This window comes from Mustela nigripes, chromosome 1 (genome assembly GCF_022355385.1).
Source record: "Mustela nigripes isolate SB6536 chromosome 1, MUSNIG.SB6536, whole genome shotgun sequence".
Taxonomy (NCBI): domain Eukaryota; kingdom Metazoa; phylum Chordata; class Mammalia; order Carnivora; family Mustelidae; genus Mustela; species Mustela nigripes.
The window spans coordinates 247,428,300-247,447,662 of record NC_081557.1 but is presented as its reverse complement, the minus strand read 5'-3'; the positions used below and the strand labels follow the sequence as shown (position 1 = coordinate 247,447,662).

At 41.0% G+C, this 19,363-nt stretch overlaps 1 protein-coding gene across 8 annotated transcripts in view; it reads left to right on the top strand.

Moving 5' to 3' along the window:
- The window catches only part of AASDH (aminoadipate-semialdehyde dehydrogenase), a 35,930-nt gene that overhangs the window by 15,672 nt on the left and 895 nt on the right, over positions 1 to 19,363 (top strand). For 7 of the 8 annotated variants that reach the window (XM_059384353.1, XM_059384380.1, XM_059384358.1 and 4 more), the window contains 9 exons: positions 4,089 to 4,330; positions 5,038 to 5,144; positions 6,038 to 6,210; positions 6,849 to 7,041; positions 7,630 to 7,745; positions 9,975 to 10,767; positions 15,587 to 15,750; positions 17,407 to 17,529; positions 18,008 to 18,139. In XM_059384353.1, the coding sequence (XP_059240336.1) occupies positions 4,089 to 4,330; positions 5,038 to 5,144; positions 6,038 to 6,210; positions 6,849 to 7,041; positions 7,630 to 7,745; positions 9,975 to 10,767; positions 15,587 to 15,750; positions 17,407 to 17,529; positions 18,008 to 18,139 (2,043 nt within the window). Of the gene's footprint in view, positions 1 to 4,088; positions 4,331 to 5,037; positions 5,145 to 6,037; positions 6,211 to 6,848; positions 7,042 to 7,629; positions 7,746 to 9,974; positions 10,768 to 15,586; positions 15,828 to 17,406; positions 17,530 to 18,007; positions 18,140 to 19,363 lie in introns of those variants that run through there. The other variant, XM_059384390.1, reaches the window with a different exon arrangement.

Here is a 19,363-nt window from a genome sequence, read left to right as displayed (position 1 = left end):
CTCCAGCACATGACTGTGAGAGCATGACATGAGCCAAAACTGAGTTGGACACTTGACGGTGCCACCAGACACCCCCAAATTTTGAGTTTGAGGAAGGAAGAGAAGTGCACAAGCTGATAGACTATCGTTTCCTGTATGTAAGGCATGCCCTGTCTTAGAAGTTTGGGGAGGAAGAGCTGTAAAGTATCCTTCCAACTGCAAAGGGACTTTGAGATGAAAAAACGAAGCCGGCAACTCCTTACGGCTTAAACAGTTTCACGTGCGGTCATGTACTGACAGGGAGGATTGGGGGCACGACGATGTGGAGGGGCACAGCTATTATCTGCAAAGACCGGACCTTAGTGTACAGGTTTTACAAGACCAAAGGGACGTGTTGGGGAAGGCACTGCAGTAAGGCTGAAGGACTCTCTCCTCCGCAGGGAGCCTGCTTCTCTCCCCCTCACCCACCCCCACTTGCCTCTCTGCCTACTTGTGATCTCTCTCTCTGTCAAAAAAACAGATACAAATCTTAAAATAAATAAATAAACAAATGTGAAACCATTTAGTTAGAGTGAAATCTGAGGTTGCTAGCTACCAAAATGTCAGCATAGTAGTGTTTTTCAGTTTTATGTAAATTTTTCCTTAGAAATTTTGAAAGGAACCTTAACATTCTGTTTTGTCTGTTATTTAGTAAGTCTTATTTTTCTGTGCCTAAGATGATCTGGTAACAAAGTATATTGACTAGTATTCTGCCACTAAATTTTATCATTTCAGTTTATGAGTATCTGAAAGTTGTTACTATTGCTTTATCTTGCTGAATATTCATAGCTGTGCCTTTTTTAGTAGTGTTCAAAGTTGAAATTATCTTCAGCACCAGAAATTAGGCTACAACATCTCTCTCTCTTTTTTTTAAGAGTTTATTTATGAGAGAGGATGAGAGATCATGTGTACATAGGGGGAGGGACAAGCAGACTCTGTGCTAAGCAGCGAGCTCAAAGCAGAACTCCCAGATCACAGCCTGAGCTGAAACCAAGAGTCATGCCCAACCAACTGAGCCCCCAGGCATGTCCAGAACATTTCATTTTGACAAGAGATTTTCCTTATGATAAAACTTGGTGGAACAGATTACTTGATTTAGGATGCCTTCTAAGTAGGGTGGCCATTATAATTTATTACCAAAATACCCAGAATCTTGAGAGTGAATCAAGGTGCTAAATTCCTAGACAGGAATCTGGAACATAAATTTGTCCTGGGATATAGGGACATCCTGTTACTTAAATATTGGGCTCCTTGCTCAGCAGGGAGTCTGCTCCCCACCCTCCCCACCCTGCTCGTGTTCTCGCTCTCTCAAATGAATTTAGAAAAAAAATACATATTTAAAAGGACAATTGAGTGATGACAGTGGCCACCCATCACCAAGAAGACAGATTTTACAGATTTAAACAAGGCTTGGGGCGCCTGGGTGGCTCAGTGGGTTAAGCCTCTGCCTTCGGCCCAGGTCATGGTCTCAGGGTCCTGGGATGGAGCCCCCCATCGGGCTCCCTGCTCAGCAGGGAGCCTGCTTCCCTTCCTCTCTCTCTCTGCCTGCCTCTCTGCCTACTTGTGATCTCTGTCTGTCAAATAAATGTATAAAATCTTTAAAAAAAATAAAAAATAAACAAGGCTAGTTAGTAACAAGCAAAAAAGCAACAAAAACATAATGATAAAATGGTCAGTATATCGAGAAGTATGTTGTATCAAGAAGATGTAACGATAATAAATGTATATCCACCGAGAAATGAGGTTCCAAATACATGAAGCAAAATGGACAGGGTTGAAATGAGAAGTAGGCAACCCAATAGTTTGAAATTTTAATACCCCACTTTTAACAATTGAATGAAAAACTAGACAGAAATCAGAACATATAATATAGAAGACTTGAACAACATTATCAACCGAATTCCATTTACACAACACGACATCCAATAAATACAGAATATTCATTCTTTGCGAGCACATTGAACATTTTCTAGGATAGATTCTATTCTCAAACCACAAAACGAATTTTGGTAAATTTAAAATAGAACCAAGTGGTATTCATTCCAGGAATGCATATTTGGTTTAAGTCCAAAAATCACTGATAATTATGCTTTTTGTTCATTATCTATGTGGTATATATTAACAGATGCAGAAGTATTTTGCAAAGTCCAACACTTGTGATAGAGAAAAAATCCTTAAATAGGAATAAGACTTTCCCCAATATGATGAAAGGCATCTGCAGAAAACCACAGCTAACATCCTATTTGGTGAAAGACCACATGCTTTCCCCCTAACATTGGGAACAAGCCAAGGTTGTTTCCTTTTGTCCTCTCTCTCCATCATTACTCTGGTGGTTCCAGGCGGTGTGATAAGGGAAAAACAAAAAGCCAACACATTACTGATAGAAATTAAAGAGCTCAATAAGTGAAGAGACATTAAATGTTTATGGATTGAGGGACGCCTGGGTGGCTCAGTTGGTTAAGCAGCTGCCTTCGGCTCAGGTCATGATCCCAGCGTCCTGGGATCGAGTCCCACATCGGGCTCCTTGCTCAGCAGGGAGCCTGCTTCTCCCTCTGCCTCTGCCTGCCATTCTGTCTGCCTGTGCTTGCTCTCTCCCCCCCTCTCTCTCTGATAAATAAATAAAATTTAAAAAAAAATAAATGTTTATGGATTGAAACCTCAATATTGTCAAGATCTATACATTAAACATGGTTCCTGTCAAAATCCTAGTGGACTTTTTGGGGTAGAAATTGATAAACTGATCCAGAATTTTCTATGGAAATGCAAACACTAGTCCTAATCTGTTCAGTGGACTACTCAGCAGTAAAAAGTCTCAGAGTCTGAGTGTTTGTGCCTCCCCCAAACATTTATTAAAATACTGATGAACAATGTATTATACTATGAGGAGGTGTGGCCCTTGGGGGTTCTTTGGTCACGAGGGTGGAACCCTCATGAAAAGAATTAGTACTTTTGGAAAAGAAACCCTACAGAGCTCCCTAGCCCCTTCCACCATGTGAGCCTACAACAACTTGACAGTCTATAACCTTGAAAGAGGGCTTTTACCAGAACCCAACCATGCTGGCACCCTGATCTTGGACTTAAAGCCTCAGAACTGAGAATTAAGTTTCTGTTGTTTGTCACCTATTTAGTCTGTGGTAATTTTGTTGTATCAGCCTGAACTGAGACAAAAAGGGAGTTCATAAATACATAGGTGCATCACAGAATTTTTTTTTTAATTTTATTTATTTATTTGACAGACAGAGATCACAAGTAGGCAGAGAGGCAGGCAGAGAGAGAAGGGGAAACAGGCTCCCCGCTGAGCAGGGAGCCTGATGTGGGGCTCCATCCCTGGACCCTGAGAGCATGACCTGAGCTGAAGGCAAGAGGCTTTAACCCACTGAGCTACCCAGGCGCCCCATCACAGAGTATATATATGGAGTGAAAGAAGTCCGATCCAAACAGAATACATGATGTTTGATTCCATTTTCATAAAATTCTAGAAAATGCCAGCTGATCATTAGAAGATAGATCAGTGGTTGTCTGGAAAAGGGGTCCAGTCAAAGGGGAGAATTTCAACGGTAAAGTAGGTAATTTTAGGGCTGAAGAATATATTAATTATTTGGATTATGGTAGTTCACTGATGTATCTCTGTATCTGTATCTCAGTTTATAATGGATGCTTTAAATATGCTTATTCTATGTCAGTTACACCTTACTAATGCTGTTTTTAAAGATCTTCATATTGTTTAGGAACATTTTTTTTTAATCCTTTATGTACTTTTTTCTACATAGAGTTAATGGAAAGGAAATATGAACTGATTTTATTTTTTAAAAAAGTCCTTTTTATGTTTAAGACATCTTGTCTAAACTATCACAATGAAGCATAACTAATATTTTTCTTAAGTTTTTTGCTAAAGCAAAACTGATACCCCATTAAGAAGGGAATGCTGCTTCAGTAGATTTCCAAAATGATTTATACACACAGCCTTAATTTCCATGTGGGTGCCTGGTGTTAAGCTTTGAACTAATTATTACGGTATTTACTTTTTTAAAGAAGTAAAGGGAAATAAATTACCTCTAATGTATTCACAGGCAACACCAACTTTGCTTAGAAGATTTGGATCTCAGCTTATCAAGTCAACCGTTTTATCAGCCAGTACTTCTCTTCGAGTATTAGCCCTTGGCGGTGAAGCGTTTCCATTATTGACTGTTCTCAAAAGCTGGAGAGGAGTAGACAATAAAACACAAATATTTAATATTTATGGTATCACAGAGGTATCAAGTTGGGCAACTTTTTACAGGATCCCAGAGAAGTTCCTTAATTCTACTTTAAAGTAAGGGTTTCAATGTTTTTGATAGGCACTGCAGTAATAATTTTGGAAGCATTATTTTATCTAGAATTTTTATTTTAAAAATATTTTTTAGAGAGAGTGAGGATGGAGGATGGGAAGGGAGAGAATTTTTTTTTTTAAGATTTTATTTATTTGGGAGAGCGAGCAAGAGGGAGTGAGCGTAAGGGGTGGGGGCAGAGGCAGAGCAAGAGGGATAAACAGGCTCCCACGGAGCAGGGAGCCCAATGCGGGGCTTAGTCCTAGGACCGTGGGATTATGACCTGAGCTGAAGGCAGATGCTTAACCCACTGAACCACCCAGGTGCCCTGGGAGAGAGAGAATCTTAAGCAGGCTCCATGCCCAGCACAGAGCCTAATCTCACAACCCTAGATCATGACCTGGGCCATAATAAGAGTCAGTTGCTTACCAACTGAGCAACCTGGGTGTCTGTTTTATCTAGAATTTTAAGATGGGAATCTAGAGCCTTTCTTATAACTGGTGCTGCAGATCTGTTATAACTTTTTTGTGACTAAACAAATAAATAACCTATAATAACCTTTCCACCTAACCTTTTGCTGTTGGCCATCTTTGAATTATAGCATAACCAAAACTTTTTCTCTTTATTTGGCATGATGTGATTTAAATACATTGGAAAATTTTCTATTCAAATGAGAAATTTAAATGTGATTTGGGTTATTGTGTTTTCGTAGATGTGAATTGCCGGTACCACTGGGATTTCCACTGCTTGGAACAGTAGTTGAAGTCAGAGATACTAATGGTTTCACAATTCAAGAGGGCCGTGGCCAAGTATTTTTAGGTGATTTTTACGTTTGTTGATTGGGAATATCTTCTTTTTTTTTTTCCAAGAAAAATATCTGATATGTTAATTTTATTCTATTCTTTTCAGTGATGATAATTTTTAATTTCATTCTCATAGTCATGAAACAGTTAATGTATTACCATAGTTATTTCAGGTAACAATATTTGATACCCTTAGAGAAGATATAAAAGTAATTGAGAAATTGCAAGTTGGACCTTTATATTTATAGCCAAAATTCTCTATAATCGGTTTTTTTTTTTAAGGTTTTTATGTATTTATTTGACAGAGAGAGAGAGACACAGTGAGAGAAGGAACACAAGCAGGGAGAGTGGGAGAGGGAGAAGCAGGCTTCCCACTGAGCAGGGAGCCTGACGCAGGGCTTGATCCCAGGACCCAAGGATCATGACTTGAGCCAAAGGCGCCTAACGACTGAGCCACCCAGATATCCCTAAATCAGTATTCCAAGAATTTTTTTGTCTTAAGATTATTTATTTGAGAGAAAGAGAGTGAGAGAGAGCATGAGAGGGGAGAGGGCCAGAAGGAGAGGCAGACTCCCTCCCTCCCGGAACTCCAGGATCATGACTGCCAAAAGCAGTTGCTTAACCAACGGAGCCACCCAGGCACCCCTCTAAGAATTTTTTTTAATCACTTATATTTTTTAGAAATAAATCTTGTTTTATTCCTTTATTTTACTGAGGTTATTGTATTTACTTTTACCAGGTGACATTTAAAAGTGTGCTGCCCCTTTTTCATACAGATATTCAAAATGTGAAACTTAGTAACTGAACTTTTGAAGATGTTCTTGATTTGATGGTTTCTTTATATATTTTCCATGGGTTTATTATTATTATTTATTATTATTATTACATTGGTGTTTATATCTTGTGAAGGTGGCAGAAAGAGAGTATGTTTTCTTGATGATGAAACGACAGTACCTCTTGGCACAATGCGAGCCACAGGAGATTTGGTGATGGTGAAAGATGGAGAGATGTTTTTCTTGGGACGAAAGGACAGTCAGATCAAACGACATGGCAAACGTCTTAACATTGAACTTGTGCAACAGGTAGAATCCTTTAAATATTAAGTCTCTACTAACAGATGTAGGTTTTAGAGGTAGCCACCACCAGTTTTCTGTGCCAGCATTCTCTGTTCATGTTATTTAAACCTAAGATTTTGGTATTAGTAATGAGTTACAGTAATAGGTGTGGGTTATTCAGTGTGCCCTTATTCTCAGCATGGAGAGTTGTTTTTTGTTTTAAAGATTTTATTTATTTATTTGACAGAGATCACAAGTAGGCAGAGAAGCAGGCAGAGGGAGGGGGAAGCAGGCTCCCTGCTGAGCCCAATGTGGGGCTCCATCCCAGGACCCTGGGATCATGACCTGAGCCAAAGGCAGAGGCTTTAACCCACTGAGCCACCCAGGCGCCCCAGAAGAGTTATATTTTAAATAAGTGACAGAATGGATTTTGCTGACTGTGAAAATAATGGTTTACTTTGCTGTGAGAGTGATTATTTTAAAAACATGAAGAATCTAGTGTGCTGGTAATAGCAGTAGTAGCAGTCAGTTTTTTTTTTTTTTCATTAAGTCTCTAGCTATTTTACAATTTTATTTGACTGTTGATTTCAGACATGAGAAGTTTGAGCATTTAGGAAGTTTGCTTTTAAATGTCTTCTGACAGATTGGGGTAATCTCTCTCATAGGTTGCTGAAGGACTTCAGCAAGTGGAGTCTTGTGCAGTTACCTGGTATAATCAGGAAAAATTAATTCTGTTCGTGGTGTCCAAAAATGATTTCGTAAAGGAATACATCTTTAAAGAACTGCAGAAACATCTTCCAAGTCATGCAAACCCGGATGAACTCTTGTTGATTGAATCTCTACCATTTACATCTCATGGTAAAATCATTGGAAGCAGATTTGTTTTGGTGCTAAATAAATACTAATTCATAACTACTTTAAAGGCCTTTAAAATCCTTATTATTCTAAGTAATATTAGCATATATTGTGGTAGACCTCTGTTAAGGACTTTGTAGAAGTAACTCATCTTATCTCTAGAAAATCCTGTGAGTGGATAGTGTCATTCCCATTTACAGATATGGAAAATAAGGCTTAAAGAGGTTAAGTAATTTTCACAAAATTACAGTGCTGATTAATGGTAGAGTTGAAATTCTATCTAAGACTTTTTGATTTCAAACATTTGTTTTTAATGATCATATTGTCTTCCCAGTTTCATCTTTACTTAATATTTACATCAAAATACAGTAGTTGTTCAGTTAGTAGGATCATTTTGTAACTCATATTAGCTCTTCCTTTCTTACCACCCGTTACATTTTTGGTAGTGTGGAGCTGCTTCCTTTAGAATTGATTATCTCTTACAAACTGTTGCATAAAATTTCAAAGTTTTTCATTGAAAAAATGTGTGGATTCTTAAGACTAATGAAGATAGGGTCTGAACTGAAATTTTTAAACGATTTCTCTTTTTAGGTAAAATTGATGTTTTGGAGTTAAACAAGATATATTTAAACTATTTAAACTTGAAATCTGGGTGCAAACTCAATGGAAAAGAGGAACTCTGGGAAAAATTACAGTATTTTTGGAAGGTACAACTTTTAAGATACAAGTTTGTTATTTTATAAAGAGGTCATGCTTTATCTTTTGGACTATTAACATCCTAATACAGCTGATAAACTTTTCTGAGAATGTTATTAATGCCCAAATGTTAAATAATATAACATTGTTTATTCAATTTGTATTAAAATAGGGATTAGTTTCTCTAACATTAAGCTCCTCATGAAGAAATTTATTTTTTTAAAGATTTATTTATTTATTTGACAGAGATCACAAGTAGGCAGAGAGGCAGGCAGAGAGGGGTGGGGGGAAGCAGGCTCCCTGCTAAGCAGAGAGCCTGGCGCAGGGCTCGATCCCAGGAAACTGGAATCATGACCTGAGCTGCAGGAAGAGGCTTTAACCCACTGAGCCAACCAGGCATCCCCCCCCCCCAATAAAGAAATTATTTAGAAGTGAGGTAGGCAGGGACACCTGGGTGGCTTAGTTGGTTAAGCATCTGCCTTTAGCTCAGATCATGTCCTGGGATTGAGTCCCACAAAAGGCTTTCTGCTTAGCGGGAAGCTTGCTTCTCCCTCTGCCTGCTTTCTCTCTCTCCGACAAATAAGTAAAAATCTTTAAAACAACAAGACAGGGCGCCTGGGTGGCTCAGTAGGTTAAGCCGCTGCCTTCGGCTCAGGCCATGATCTCAGGGTCCTGGGATCGAGTCCCGCATCGGGCTCTCTGCTCAGCAGGGAGCCTGCTTCCTCCTCTCTCTGCCTTCCTCTCTGCCTACTTGTGATCTCTCTCTGTCGAATAAATAAATAAAATCTTTAAAAAACAACAACAACAACAACAACAAGACAAAAAAAGAAGGAAGGTAGACATAAAAAGCATGGGTAGACAAGACCCATCTTGATATAACTTTTCTCCGGTGGGGCAGTGGATTGCAGTGCTTGTCAGAATTGAGAAAAATGGCCAAATCTTGCTATACTGCAGTCTGGCATAAGGGCTTAATGTCATTATTCCCGAGGAACTTGCAGTAACAACATGTATGGTTTCTGCTTAATGGAATTTGAATATACAGACCTCCCTCAACTTAGGATGAGGTTACATCTGGATAAACCCATTTTAAGTTGAAAATTTCATAGTCAAAATGCATTTAATACACCTACTGAACATCATAGCTTAGTCTAGCCTGCCTTAAATGTGCTCAGAACACTTATATTAGCTTACAGTTGGGCAAAAACATCTGACACAAAGCCTATTTTATAATAAATTGTTGGATATGTCAGGTAATTTATTGAGTACTGTACTGTAAGTGAAAAACAGAAGGGTTGTGTGGGTACAGATGGTCACAAGTGTATCAGTTGTTTACTCTTGTGGAGTAAACCTGGGAGCTGTGGCTTGCTGTTCCCCCCGCCCCCCCAGCATCATGAGCTAATGAGTGTTGCTGGACTGGGAAGAGATCAGAATTTGAAGTACAGTTTCTTTTGGATGCATATTGTTTTCACACCATTGTGAAGTTAAAAAATCTTAAGGGGTACCTGGGTGGCTTAGTCAGTTAAGCATCTGACTCTTGATTTAGGCTCAGGTCTTGATCTCAGGGTCATCAGTTCAAGCCCTGCATTGAGGTCCACACTGGGTGTGGAGCCTACTTAAACAAAAAAGCAAAACAAATCATTGTTAAGCTGGGGACTATTTGTATATATAGAAATATGTATAGTAAACATTTTAAAAAGTTTATTTTGAAATATGTGTATATTAAACCATAGGTCAGTACAGTTTTTCTTAGATAAAATGTGGAACTTTCTTGAAGGGTTCCGAAAAGAGGATGTAATTGTATACTCTTGCCTGAAAATAAAGGATATCTTGATAAAAAGTCTCACTTCATTCTTAGATTCTTGAAACAGTTTTGATTTAGTGAAGCGAATGAATATAAATATTGTTCCCATGTTATAGAAATATCAGATTTTAATGTTTTGTGGAGTTTATAATTAGTAAATATTATTTTTATAATTCCACTTGCTATTTTATGAGTAGGAAAAGTGCTCTAAAGGAAAATGTAACTTGTAGATTTAGAGTGAGTTTGTGACAAAATTGGTAGACTAGTGATCATCTTCTTTACTACTTTAAAATCTAATTATTAAAAATACTATTTTGTGTGTCTTTTGTTCACATCATTAATGTTAAGTCCTATGCACTATATAGTGTCTATAAATTCGTTGAATTGTTTTGGTTTTAGGCCTTTACTTCACTGTATTTCTCCCTTTTCTCATCTGTAGTCGATTCTGAATCTCTCAGAAGATCCTTTGAAGGTTCCCGATGAGTCACTCTTCTTAAACAGTGGTGGAGATTCCTTAAAGTCCGTACGGTTCCTCAATGAGATTGAGAAACTAGTTGGCACATCAGTGCCTGGGCTTCTGGAGATTATTCTAAGCAGTTCCATTTTAGAGATTTACAATCACGTCCTTCAGACAGTGTTTCCAGATGAAGATCTGGAATTCAGCAAGAATCATGCCACGAAAAGAAAATTCAGCGACAGTAACCAAGAAGAAACCAGTGGAAAATCTTTACATCAGAAATCTGTCATGACATTAAGTTGTGACAATGAACTAACTGCTTTTACTGCAGTGAGCAGAGGGAGTCAGATTTTGTCACTGAATACGAAGTCTTTCACTAGGTTAGGGCTTTGCTCTTCAGCCCATTCTTCTGATTTAATTTCACCGACTAATACTCAAAATGTAAAAAGCTTAAATCCTCCCGCTCTTCTTGGGAAGTCACAAGATGCATCCTGTGTTGCAGAAGTTTCTGAAGCAGGAACATGTGTGGCAGCGGCCAAGAAAATGGAGCTGCGCGTGAGATGGAGGTCAGACACCGGCAAATGTGTGGATGCTTCCCCGCTGGTCGTAATCCCTGCTGTCGAGAAGCCCTCCCCAACCGTGTACGTGGGCTCGCATTCTCACAGAATGACGGCCCTTGACCTTCACTCTGGCAAGGTGAAGTGGGAGCAGATTTTGGGAGACCGAATTGAATCCTCAGCGTGTGTATCTAGGTGTGGAAACTTCATTGTAGTGGGTAAGTTTCTGAATCGGAGGTTTATAGAACTGTATTTAATTACCATATGATAATGCTGGTATGAGCTAGGTAAATTTAAAAACTTATGTATGGTGGGTTTGTGGTGGTTAAAGAATAATCGTCACCCACGTGCTAATTCACAGTGCGGGCCTTGGGTCTTAGTCCCCGGATTTGAACCTAGCCCTAAAACTCCTCTCAGCTCTGTGAACTCTGACGAGTTGCTGAACCTCTTGGAACCACACGTGTTCTCCCGAGCATATGGGTATAATAAATAAAGCATGTTGCATCGTAAATTGTCCCAAAACTTAATGGTTTAGAGTAACAAACACCTCCCAGTTTCTGAGGTCAGAAAGGAGCCGCTTAGGGAGCCTGGGTAGCTCCGTGAGTTAAGCCTCTGCCTTCGGCTCAGGTCATAATCTCAGGGTCCTGGGATCAAGTCCCACATTGGGCTCTCTGCTCGGCAGGGCGCCTGCTTCCCTTCCTCTCTCTCTCTCTGCCTGCCTCTCTGCCTACTTGTGATCTCTCTGTCAAATAAATAAATAAAATCTTTTAAAAAAAAAAAAAAGAGCCGCTTAGCTGGAAGTCCTGGTTCAGGATTTCCCATGTGGCTGCGGTCAAATGAAAGCTTGACTTGGGCTGGAAAATCTGCTTCTGGGACAGCTGACTCACGCTGCTGCCAGCAGAAGGCTTCAGTTGAGCTGATGCTTGACAAGAACTTTCTAGTTTCTTGTCAATGGGCCCCTCTAGGCCACCTGAGCACCCTCGAAGCCTGGCAGCTCACTTCCGTCAGAGTGAGTGCTCCCAGAGGTGGGGGCAGGACGGAGGGGAGGGAAGGGGAGGACTTTATGACTTAGTCTCCCAAGTTGCATACCCTCACTTTTTTTCTGTTTGTTAGAAGCACATCGTTAAGCGTGGCCTGTACTCAAGGGGAGGGGAATTTAGGCTCCAGCTCTTGAAGGAAGAGTATCAGAGAATTTGTGGACAGATTTTAAAACCACTACAATCATCATAGAGCTTTTTTTTTTTTTTTTACATTTCTTATTTTAATTCCAGTGTGGGTAACAGGGTTACATTAGTTTCAGGTGTGCAATGGAGCGACTCAACAATGCTGTGCATTGTCAGTGCGCGTCATGACAAGTACCCTCTTTAATCCCCACCACCTGTTTCACCTCCCCCCACTCCCATCCCCGCCCCCCCATAACCATCTGTTTGTTCTCTAGAGCTAAGGGTCTGATTCTTGGTTTGTCTCCCTACTCCCCTTGCTCATGTTTCTTAAATTCCACATACAACATAGAGCTTTTGAGAAGATGAAGTGAGATAATTGCTTATGAATCTTTCGGTGCCTTGTTAGGTAGAGACCCGTGAAGTGTGGGCTCCCAGCTGCGGTTCAGCTTCATTAAGGTTATAGGTGGCTTGTACTTGACTAAGAATACGGGGTCCCGGTGGAATGCCTCCCCGTGCGTCTGCCATTCTCTTGACTCCCCGCACTACATTAAGCTTTCCTTTATCTGCTTGTCGAGTCTTGTGGGAAGTGCTTTGGAGTATGTCTCCCTGCTCGTGGTATCCTAGCTGGGATGTTTGATCCTTCCCTCTCGTCCATGTACATTTTGAAACCTCTGCTCCAGGAAACTTGGGGCGGTACCTGTGCGTGAGCACGTGTCATTCCCGTCCTGAAAGCTCAGGGAGGTGACTGTTGGCAGCCCAAGGGTCAAGGCTTGTGGCACATGGTGGTCAGTTAGGACTTCAGACTTTTTTTTTTTTTTTTTTTTTTAGAGTTTGTTTATTTGAGAGGGAGAGAGAGCACGAGCAGGGGGCGGGGCAGAGGGAGATGCAGACTCTGTGCTGAGCAGGGAGCCCAGTGTAGGGCTCGATCCCAGGACCCTGAGCTGAAGTTAGACGCTTAACTGACTGAGCCACCCAGGTGCTCCAACATTTTTATTTATTTATTTATTTATTTATTTATTTATTTATTTGACAGAGAGATTACATGTAGGCAGAGAGGCAGGCAGAGAGAGAGGGGAGGAAGCAGGCTCCCTGCCGAGCAGAGAACCCGATGCGGGACTCGATCCCAGGACTCTGGGATCATGACCTGAGCCGAAGGCAGCGGCCTAAACCACTGAGCCACCCAGGCACCCTCCAACATTTTTAAATTAAGAAAGAATTTACATGCAGTAAAACTTACCCTCGTTATAGCTCTGTTTTGACAGATGTGTAGTGTCATGTAAGCGCTCGCACAATCACAAATCCATTACTTGGAAGATTCTCTGTCACTTTGTAGTGGTCCCTCCTCCTACTCAACGCTGGGCAGCCACTGATCTGTTTTCTGTCCCTTTAGTTTTGCTTTTTTTGGTTTTTGCTTTGGAGTCTGGCTTCTTTTCCTTACATGTGCTTGGGATTCGTCCATATTGTTGCATATATCAGCAGACTTGTTCTTTTTTTGAGAGAGAGAGAGAGAGAGAGAGCCTGTGTGAGCGGGGGTGGGGATGGGGTAAAGAGGCAGGCGCAGGGCTCAGCCTCCCAGCCCTGAGATCATGGCCGGGGCGGAAATCAAGAGTGGGAGCTTCACTGAGCACCCGGCGCCCCAAGAGGTTTATTTTACTGCTGTGCGTATTCTGTTGTGTGAATGTACCGTAGTTTGTCCATTGATGTGGGTTATTTCCAGTTTTTTTCCCCACAGTTTTTGATAATTATGAGTAAGACTGCTGTAAGCATTTGTGAACGGGATCTTGTGTGAATGTAAGTTTTTATTTCACTTGGGTCAATACCTAGGAGGTGAAGATTATACAGTAAGTGTAGCTTTTTTTTTTTTAAAGATTTTATTTATTTATTTGACAGAGATTACAAGTAGGCAGAGAGGCAGGCAGAAAGAGAGGGGGAAACAGACTCTCCGCTGAGCAGAGAGCCTGATGTGGGGCTCGATCCCAGGACCCTGAGATCACGACCTGAGCCAAAGGCAGAGGATTTAAAACTAGGCGTCCCCGGGACGCCTGGGTGGCTCAGTTGGTTAAGCAGCTGCCTTCAGCTCAGGTCATGATCCCGGCGTCCTGGGATCGAGTCCCACATCAGGCTCCTTGCTCCGCAGGGAGCCTGCTTCTCCCTCTGACTCTGCCTTTCACTCTGTCTGCCTGTGCTCGCTCTCACTCGCTCTCTCTCTGACAAATAAATAAATAAAATCTTAAAAAAAATAAAAATAAAAAATAAAACTAGGCGTCCCCTAGTTTTAACTTTGTAAAAAATGGCCAAAATATTTTCCAAGTTGACTGAACCACTTTGCATTCCTACCATTGATATAAGAGAGATTGTTGTTCCCTGTTGCTAACACCTGGTATGGTGAATTTGAAAATTTTTTTATTTTAGCCACTCAAATTGTTATGTTGTGGTCTTTCATTGTGGTTTTAATTTGCATTTCTTTAATGACTAATGATGTTGTGTTTCTTTTTATAAACTTAATTGCCATCTGTGACCTGTCTCTTCAGATCTTTTGCCCAGGTTTTTTTTGCTAATTTTCATACTGGGTTCTGAGAATATTATGTATTCTGGATACAAGTCCCTTATCAGATTCATGTTTTACATATTTTCTCCTAGTCTGTGGCTTGTTTTCCCTTTTACTCGTTCACATTATGTCTTTTGAAGAGAAGTTCTTAATTTTAATGACGTCCAGTTGATCATTTATTTTCTGTTATGGGTCATGCTTTTTGATGTCCTAGCCAAAAAATTTTTGCCTAACCCAAGGTCACAAAGATTTCCTTCTGGAAATGAACTGAACTGAAAGAAATGTTTCATTACCCAGCTGAGTCGTGGGGTACTGCACTGTGTAGGGGCGCTTCCCTTCCTGCGAACATCACTGAGCAGGCCACTGCCTTGCTACTAAGTAGTAGCTGCGCGAAAGAAGACGGCATCATCGCTTTTCGGAAACTGGGCCTCAAGTGAGCCCCTAGGGAGTAAGTGATGCGCATAGGCAGAGCCGAGTAGAAAATGGCGGGCCGTTGTCCAAAGGCAACTTCCCCTGAGTTAGATGCACTGTGGGGAACTTGAACGATCTTCTCCTTGTAGGTTTTGAGCACCCCCACGTCCCCCTGGGTTACTCTGGCTGCACCAGGTCAGGACTCCTGCCCTGTCTCCTCATTCGCGCAGTGGGTTGGGAGAAGCAGTTTGCTGGAGTGACGCGCCCGGGCCTGGAGCTCGACTTGTTGGCTTCAAGTCCTGGCTCTGCCACATGTCAGCTCATAGTTTTACCCTAGTAACGTGAGCTCTTGGTGCTTCCTTTTGTCATCTGTAAAATGCGGATATCATAGCACTTGCCTCATTGGGAGGATTCCATGGATTAATAGATGTAAAGTTCCGAGAACACTCGGAACTCAGTAAATGCTGGCTGTTGTGAATGTTCGCATTTCTTAAATAATATGCGCCGGTACCTACCCAGGTTATCCTGATTATCACACTAACCCTGGAGCGGAGGTGTCCATGTACCGCAGAAAATAACTGAGGCTCAGCAGTGCTGGGTCATTTGGCCAGGGATGGCCTTGAAGAGATTTGATCCCGGGTCTGTTGAAGCCTCTCTCTGCTCTGCAGTGGAGAGTTTCTCAGTTGCGTTCTCTGCAGTGAAGCACTTCAGGGCACTTAAAACATAATAAGGTGTGTCTCCTAAGTCAATATTTTTTATAAGTGGTTACTGCTTTACATTGCTGAAATTTCAGTCTGAGCCGAACACAGATGGACACACGAAGAGCATCGAATATAAATCGTCAGGATCGAGGCTGGAGAATTATTTTCCAGGGACGTATTTAAATCTCATCTTTCCTATTTTGTCTCCCGACAGGCTGTTATAATGGGTTAGTTTATGTTCTGAAAAGTAATAGTGGAGAAACACACTGGACGTTTCCTACGGAGGATGCTGTCAAGAGCTCGGCAGCCGTGGATCCAACCACAGGGCTCCTCTACGTCGGCTCTCACGACCAGCACGCATATGCTCTGGATATTTATGTGAGAATTCACCCCATCGGTTTCCTCTAAGCTTAGAAGAATGTGAAACTGTCAGGTGCTCTTGACTAAGGGAGCAGGTATTAACTCTTCCCTAAATTTAGCACTTTGGGAAGAATGAGTTAATTAATTAACAGTCTTCATATCTGAAGACATTTTTAACTTCCTTACCAGATTTTCACAAATGAATTTGCTACTCAGAGTTTTTAAATATAAAGAAATTAGAATTACTATCTTGACAATAAAAGGATCACAAAGGAAAATATCAGTAAGACCTGATAAGTTGGGGAAACAATGTGAAGCAAGTGCTATGGTTAAAAATCATTGATAAGAGGGACGCTTGGGTGGCTCAGTGGGTTAAGCCTCTGCCTTCGGCTCAGGTCATGATCCCAGGGTCCTGGGATCGAGCCCCACATCGGGCTCTCTGCTCAGCAGGGAGCCTGCTTCCCCGCCTCTCTCTCTGCCTGCTGCTCTGCATACTTGTGATCTCTGTCAGTCAAATAAATAAATCTTTAAAAAAAAAAAATCATTGGGGCGCCTGGGTGGCTCAGTGGGTTGATCCTCTGCCTTCGGCTCAGGTCATGATCCCAGGGTGCTGGGATCGAGCCCCACATCGGGCTCTCTACTCGGCAGGGAGCCTGCTTCCTCCTCTCTCTCTGCCTGCCTCTGCCTACTTGTGATCTCTCTCTCTGTCCAATAAATAAATTAAAAAAAAAAATCATTGATAAGAATAAACGGAAATAAAGAACAAAGGCAATTTATAAAGACCCATATAGAAAAATGAAGGCTCTAAACATAAAAGACCCCAAAGAAGAAATGCCTTGTAAGTATATTTAAGTGTTTCATACCTTTAATAATCAAAAGAATGAAAATTTTAAACTACATGATGAAGAAACAATATTAGATCAGAACGGTATGGTAAATGCTGGTGGGAGTTGGGGGAGGTCGTAACTAGTGAAGCCTCTGAGGAAAACAGTTTGGCCACAGGTAACTTTCATATCCTTTGATGCAGTAAAATTCTTCTATCCTGGCAAACCAGTCAGAAACATGGACATACGTGTACACCAAGATGTGTATTTCTAAGTTGTTCATAGTACCAGGAAATCAGTTCCAGACAACGTTCAGTGATAAGATAAATTATTTTATGTTCAGATGGGATGTTATGCATTAAAGTAGCGTCTAAATAGTTTTACCAAGTAAGTGAACTAAATGACATACGAGGTAGGGGCGCCTGCGTGGCTGTCAGTTAAGCGCCTGCCTTCAGCTCAGGTCCAGGTCCCGGGATGGAGCAGCACATTGGGCTCCCTGCTCAGTGGGGGGCCTGCTCCTCCTCTCTGCTTGTTCTCTCTCTTCTCTCAAATAAATAAGATCTTTTAAAAACAAAGTAGATATATATTCAGTATATACTCAGGATGATCTCTGTATTAAACTGTACATGTCCCAAAAATATCAAAAGGAAAAAATGCTAAACTATTAACATAGTTATCTCTGGGTGGTCCTTGTCTTTATGCTGACTGGAGTCTATACGAGGAGCCTGTATTCCTTTTATACTAAGAATAAAAAGTTACTTAACTAAATAGACATAATATCGTGAGGATTAGGGCATGTAGATTTGTTAACCACCAACACAAGCCAATTAATTTGCTTTCTTATTTGCAGGAAAAGAAGTGTGTTTGGAAGTTACACTGTGGAGGAACTGTCTCATCTTCCCCTTGTTTGAGCCTGCTTCCACACCACTTATACGTGGCTACACTGGGAGGACTTTTACTGGCTATAAATCCTGTAGGCATAAAATACGTATTGACGTTATTACCTATTTTTAAGTGCTTTATTTTTGCAATTCGAAGTAGTTTTTAATTAGATATAGTCGAGTTCTTACTGAACCAGAGCTCATTAAATATAACATGAAGTCTAGAAGGATGAGAAAATAGAAGTTCTATGTGTCTTTTATCTCTTTTTTAAATTGACAGAAGTTTCCCGGTCATACTAGAACTTAGAATGGTTTGAGGATAGATCTTATGTACTAATTATTTCCTGGTTTTATTGTAAGTTGTTATCACAGCTCTCATAAAGAGCACTAATTTCATAGCTGTGTGTACGTGTACTAGCTTCATTTAGGTTGTCAGCATGCCATTATAGCTTACTCTGATGTTTATAGCTTCGCCTCTGGGAGATTTATGAGTTTGTTTTGTAAAGGGTAATTGATTAGTAGATTAGTAGGATGACTTAAACACTGTCAATCACTTTTTGCCCATGACAGGCCACTGGGAAGAGAGTTTGGCAATATTCCTGTGGAAAACCACTCTTTTCTTCTCCACGGTGTGGCCTGCAGTATGTTTGTATTGGCTGCGTGGATGGGAGTTTACTCTGCTTTACTCACTGTGGAGAACAGGTGAAAAATTTCTGGTCTTATTTTATGTATCTTTTTCCAAGTCATCGTAGTTAAATTTTATAAACATCGTTCAACTCCCTGTGTTGAAAACAAGTTTGATTTTAATTGTCAGGCCATGGGTTTCTTGATTTTGGAATGAGGGGATGGTAGATTGTCTTACTTTTTGAAGGAGGGGATAGCATATTGAAGATTCTACTCAAGCACGGTTCTGCTGCTGTGCCATGCCCGCCTCTAATTTTAAAAACTTTACCAGCTTTTAGCCAATTTTATTATAACTTCTGTTGACGTTTTGAATATTTAAAGAAGCCTCTGCCTTTTCTGTGAATACCGAAATAGGTTGCATAACCCAGATTGCACCGAGTGGACGTCCCGTCTTCAACATCATGACTGGCAGGGAGGCTGCTTCTGGGTGACATGAGCTCTTTTGTTGGGAGCATCATCTCCGCTTCTTTATCCACAGGTCACTGTCACTGAGGGCATAACCGGTGCTGGATGTGTGCTCTGGAGGCTTGGTGGTGGCCTCGAGCACACAAGTTCCAGCCCGAGTTAGCCTGGTCCTGGCCAGCATGGATTCTGCTGCTTTTCCTTCTACTCTCAGCTCTCATAGCCTGGCAGTTCCTCTTGCCGTGTGACAATTACTTTGTGATGAAATCTTTTATTATGTTCACTTAGTATTTTAATTTACAAAGTCGTTTGAATATGCTATTATTCCTTTTTTTTTTTTTTTTTTTTGGATGACCCGTAGAAAGACGAGAGTGATTTTGTCTAAGTGAGGGACAGAATTAGGATTACAAATCCGATTGCGCGAAGAGGCCCACTGCGTTCATTTCGTTCTTACTGTGCCGCTGTTACTGTGCATTTGCAAACACGACCTTAGACTTAGGCCTAAGAGGTTACTGCCTGTGTTCTCCTCTAGGATTTTGATGGATTCCTGGCTCACACTGAGGTCTTTCATCCATTTTGAGTTTATCTTTATGTATGGTTTAAGAGAATGGTCAAGTTTCATTCTTCTGTACATAACTGTCCAATTTTCCCAGCACAATTTATTGAAGAGACTGTCTTTTTTCCACTCTGTATTTTTTCCTGCTTTGTCGAAGATTAGTCGGCTGTAGAGTTGAGGGTCCATATCTGGGCTCTCTACACTGTTCCACTGGTCTGTGTGTCTGCTTTTGTGTCAGGACCACGCTGACTTGGTGATCAAAGCTTTGTAGAAAGCTTGAAATC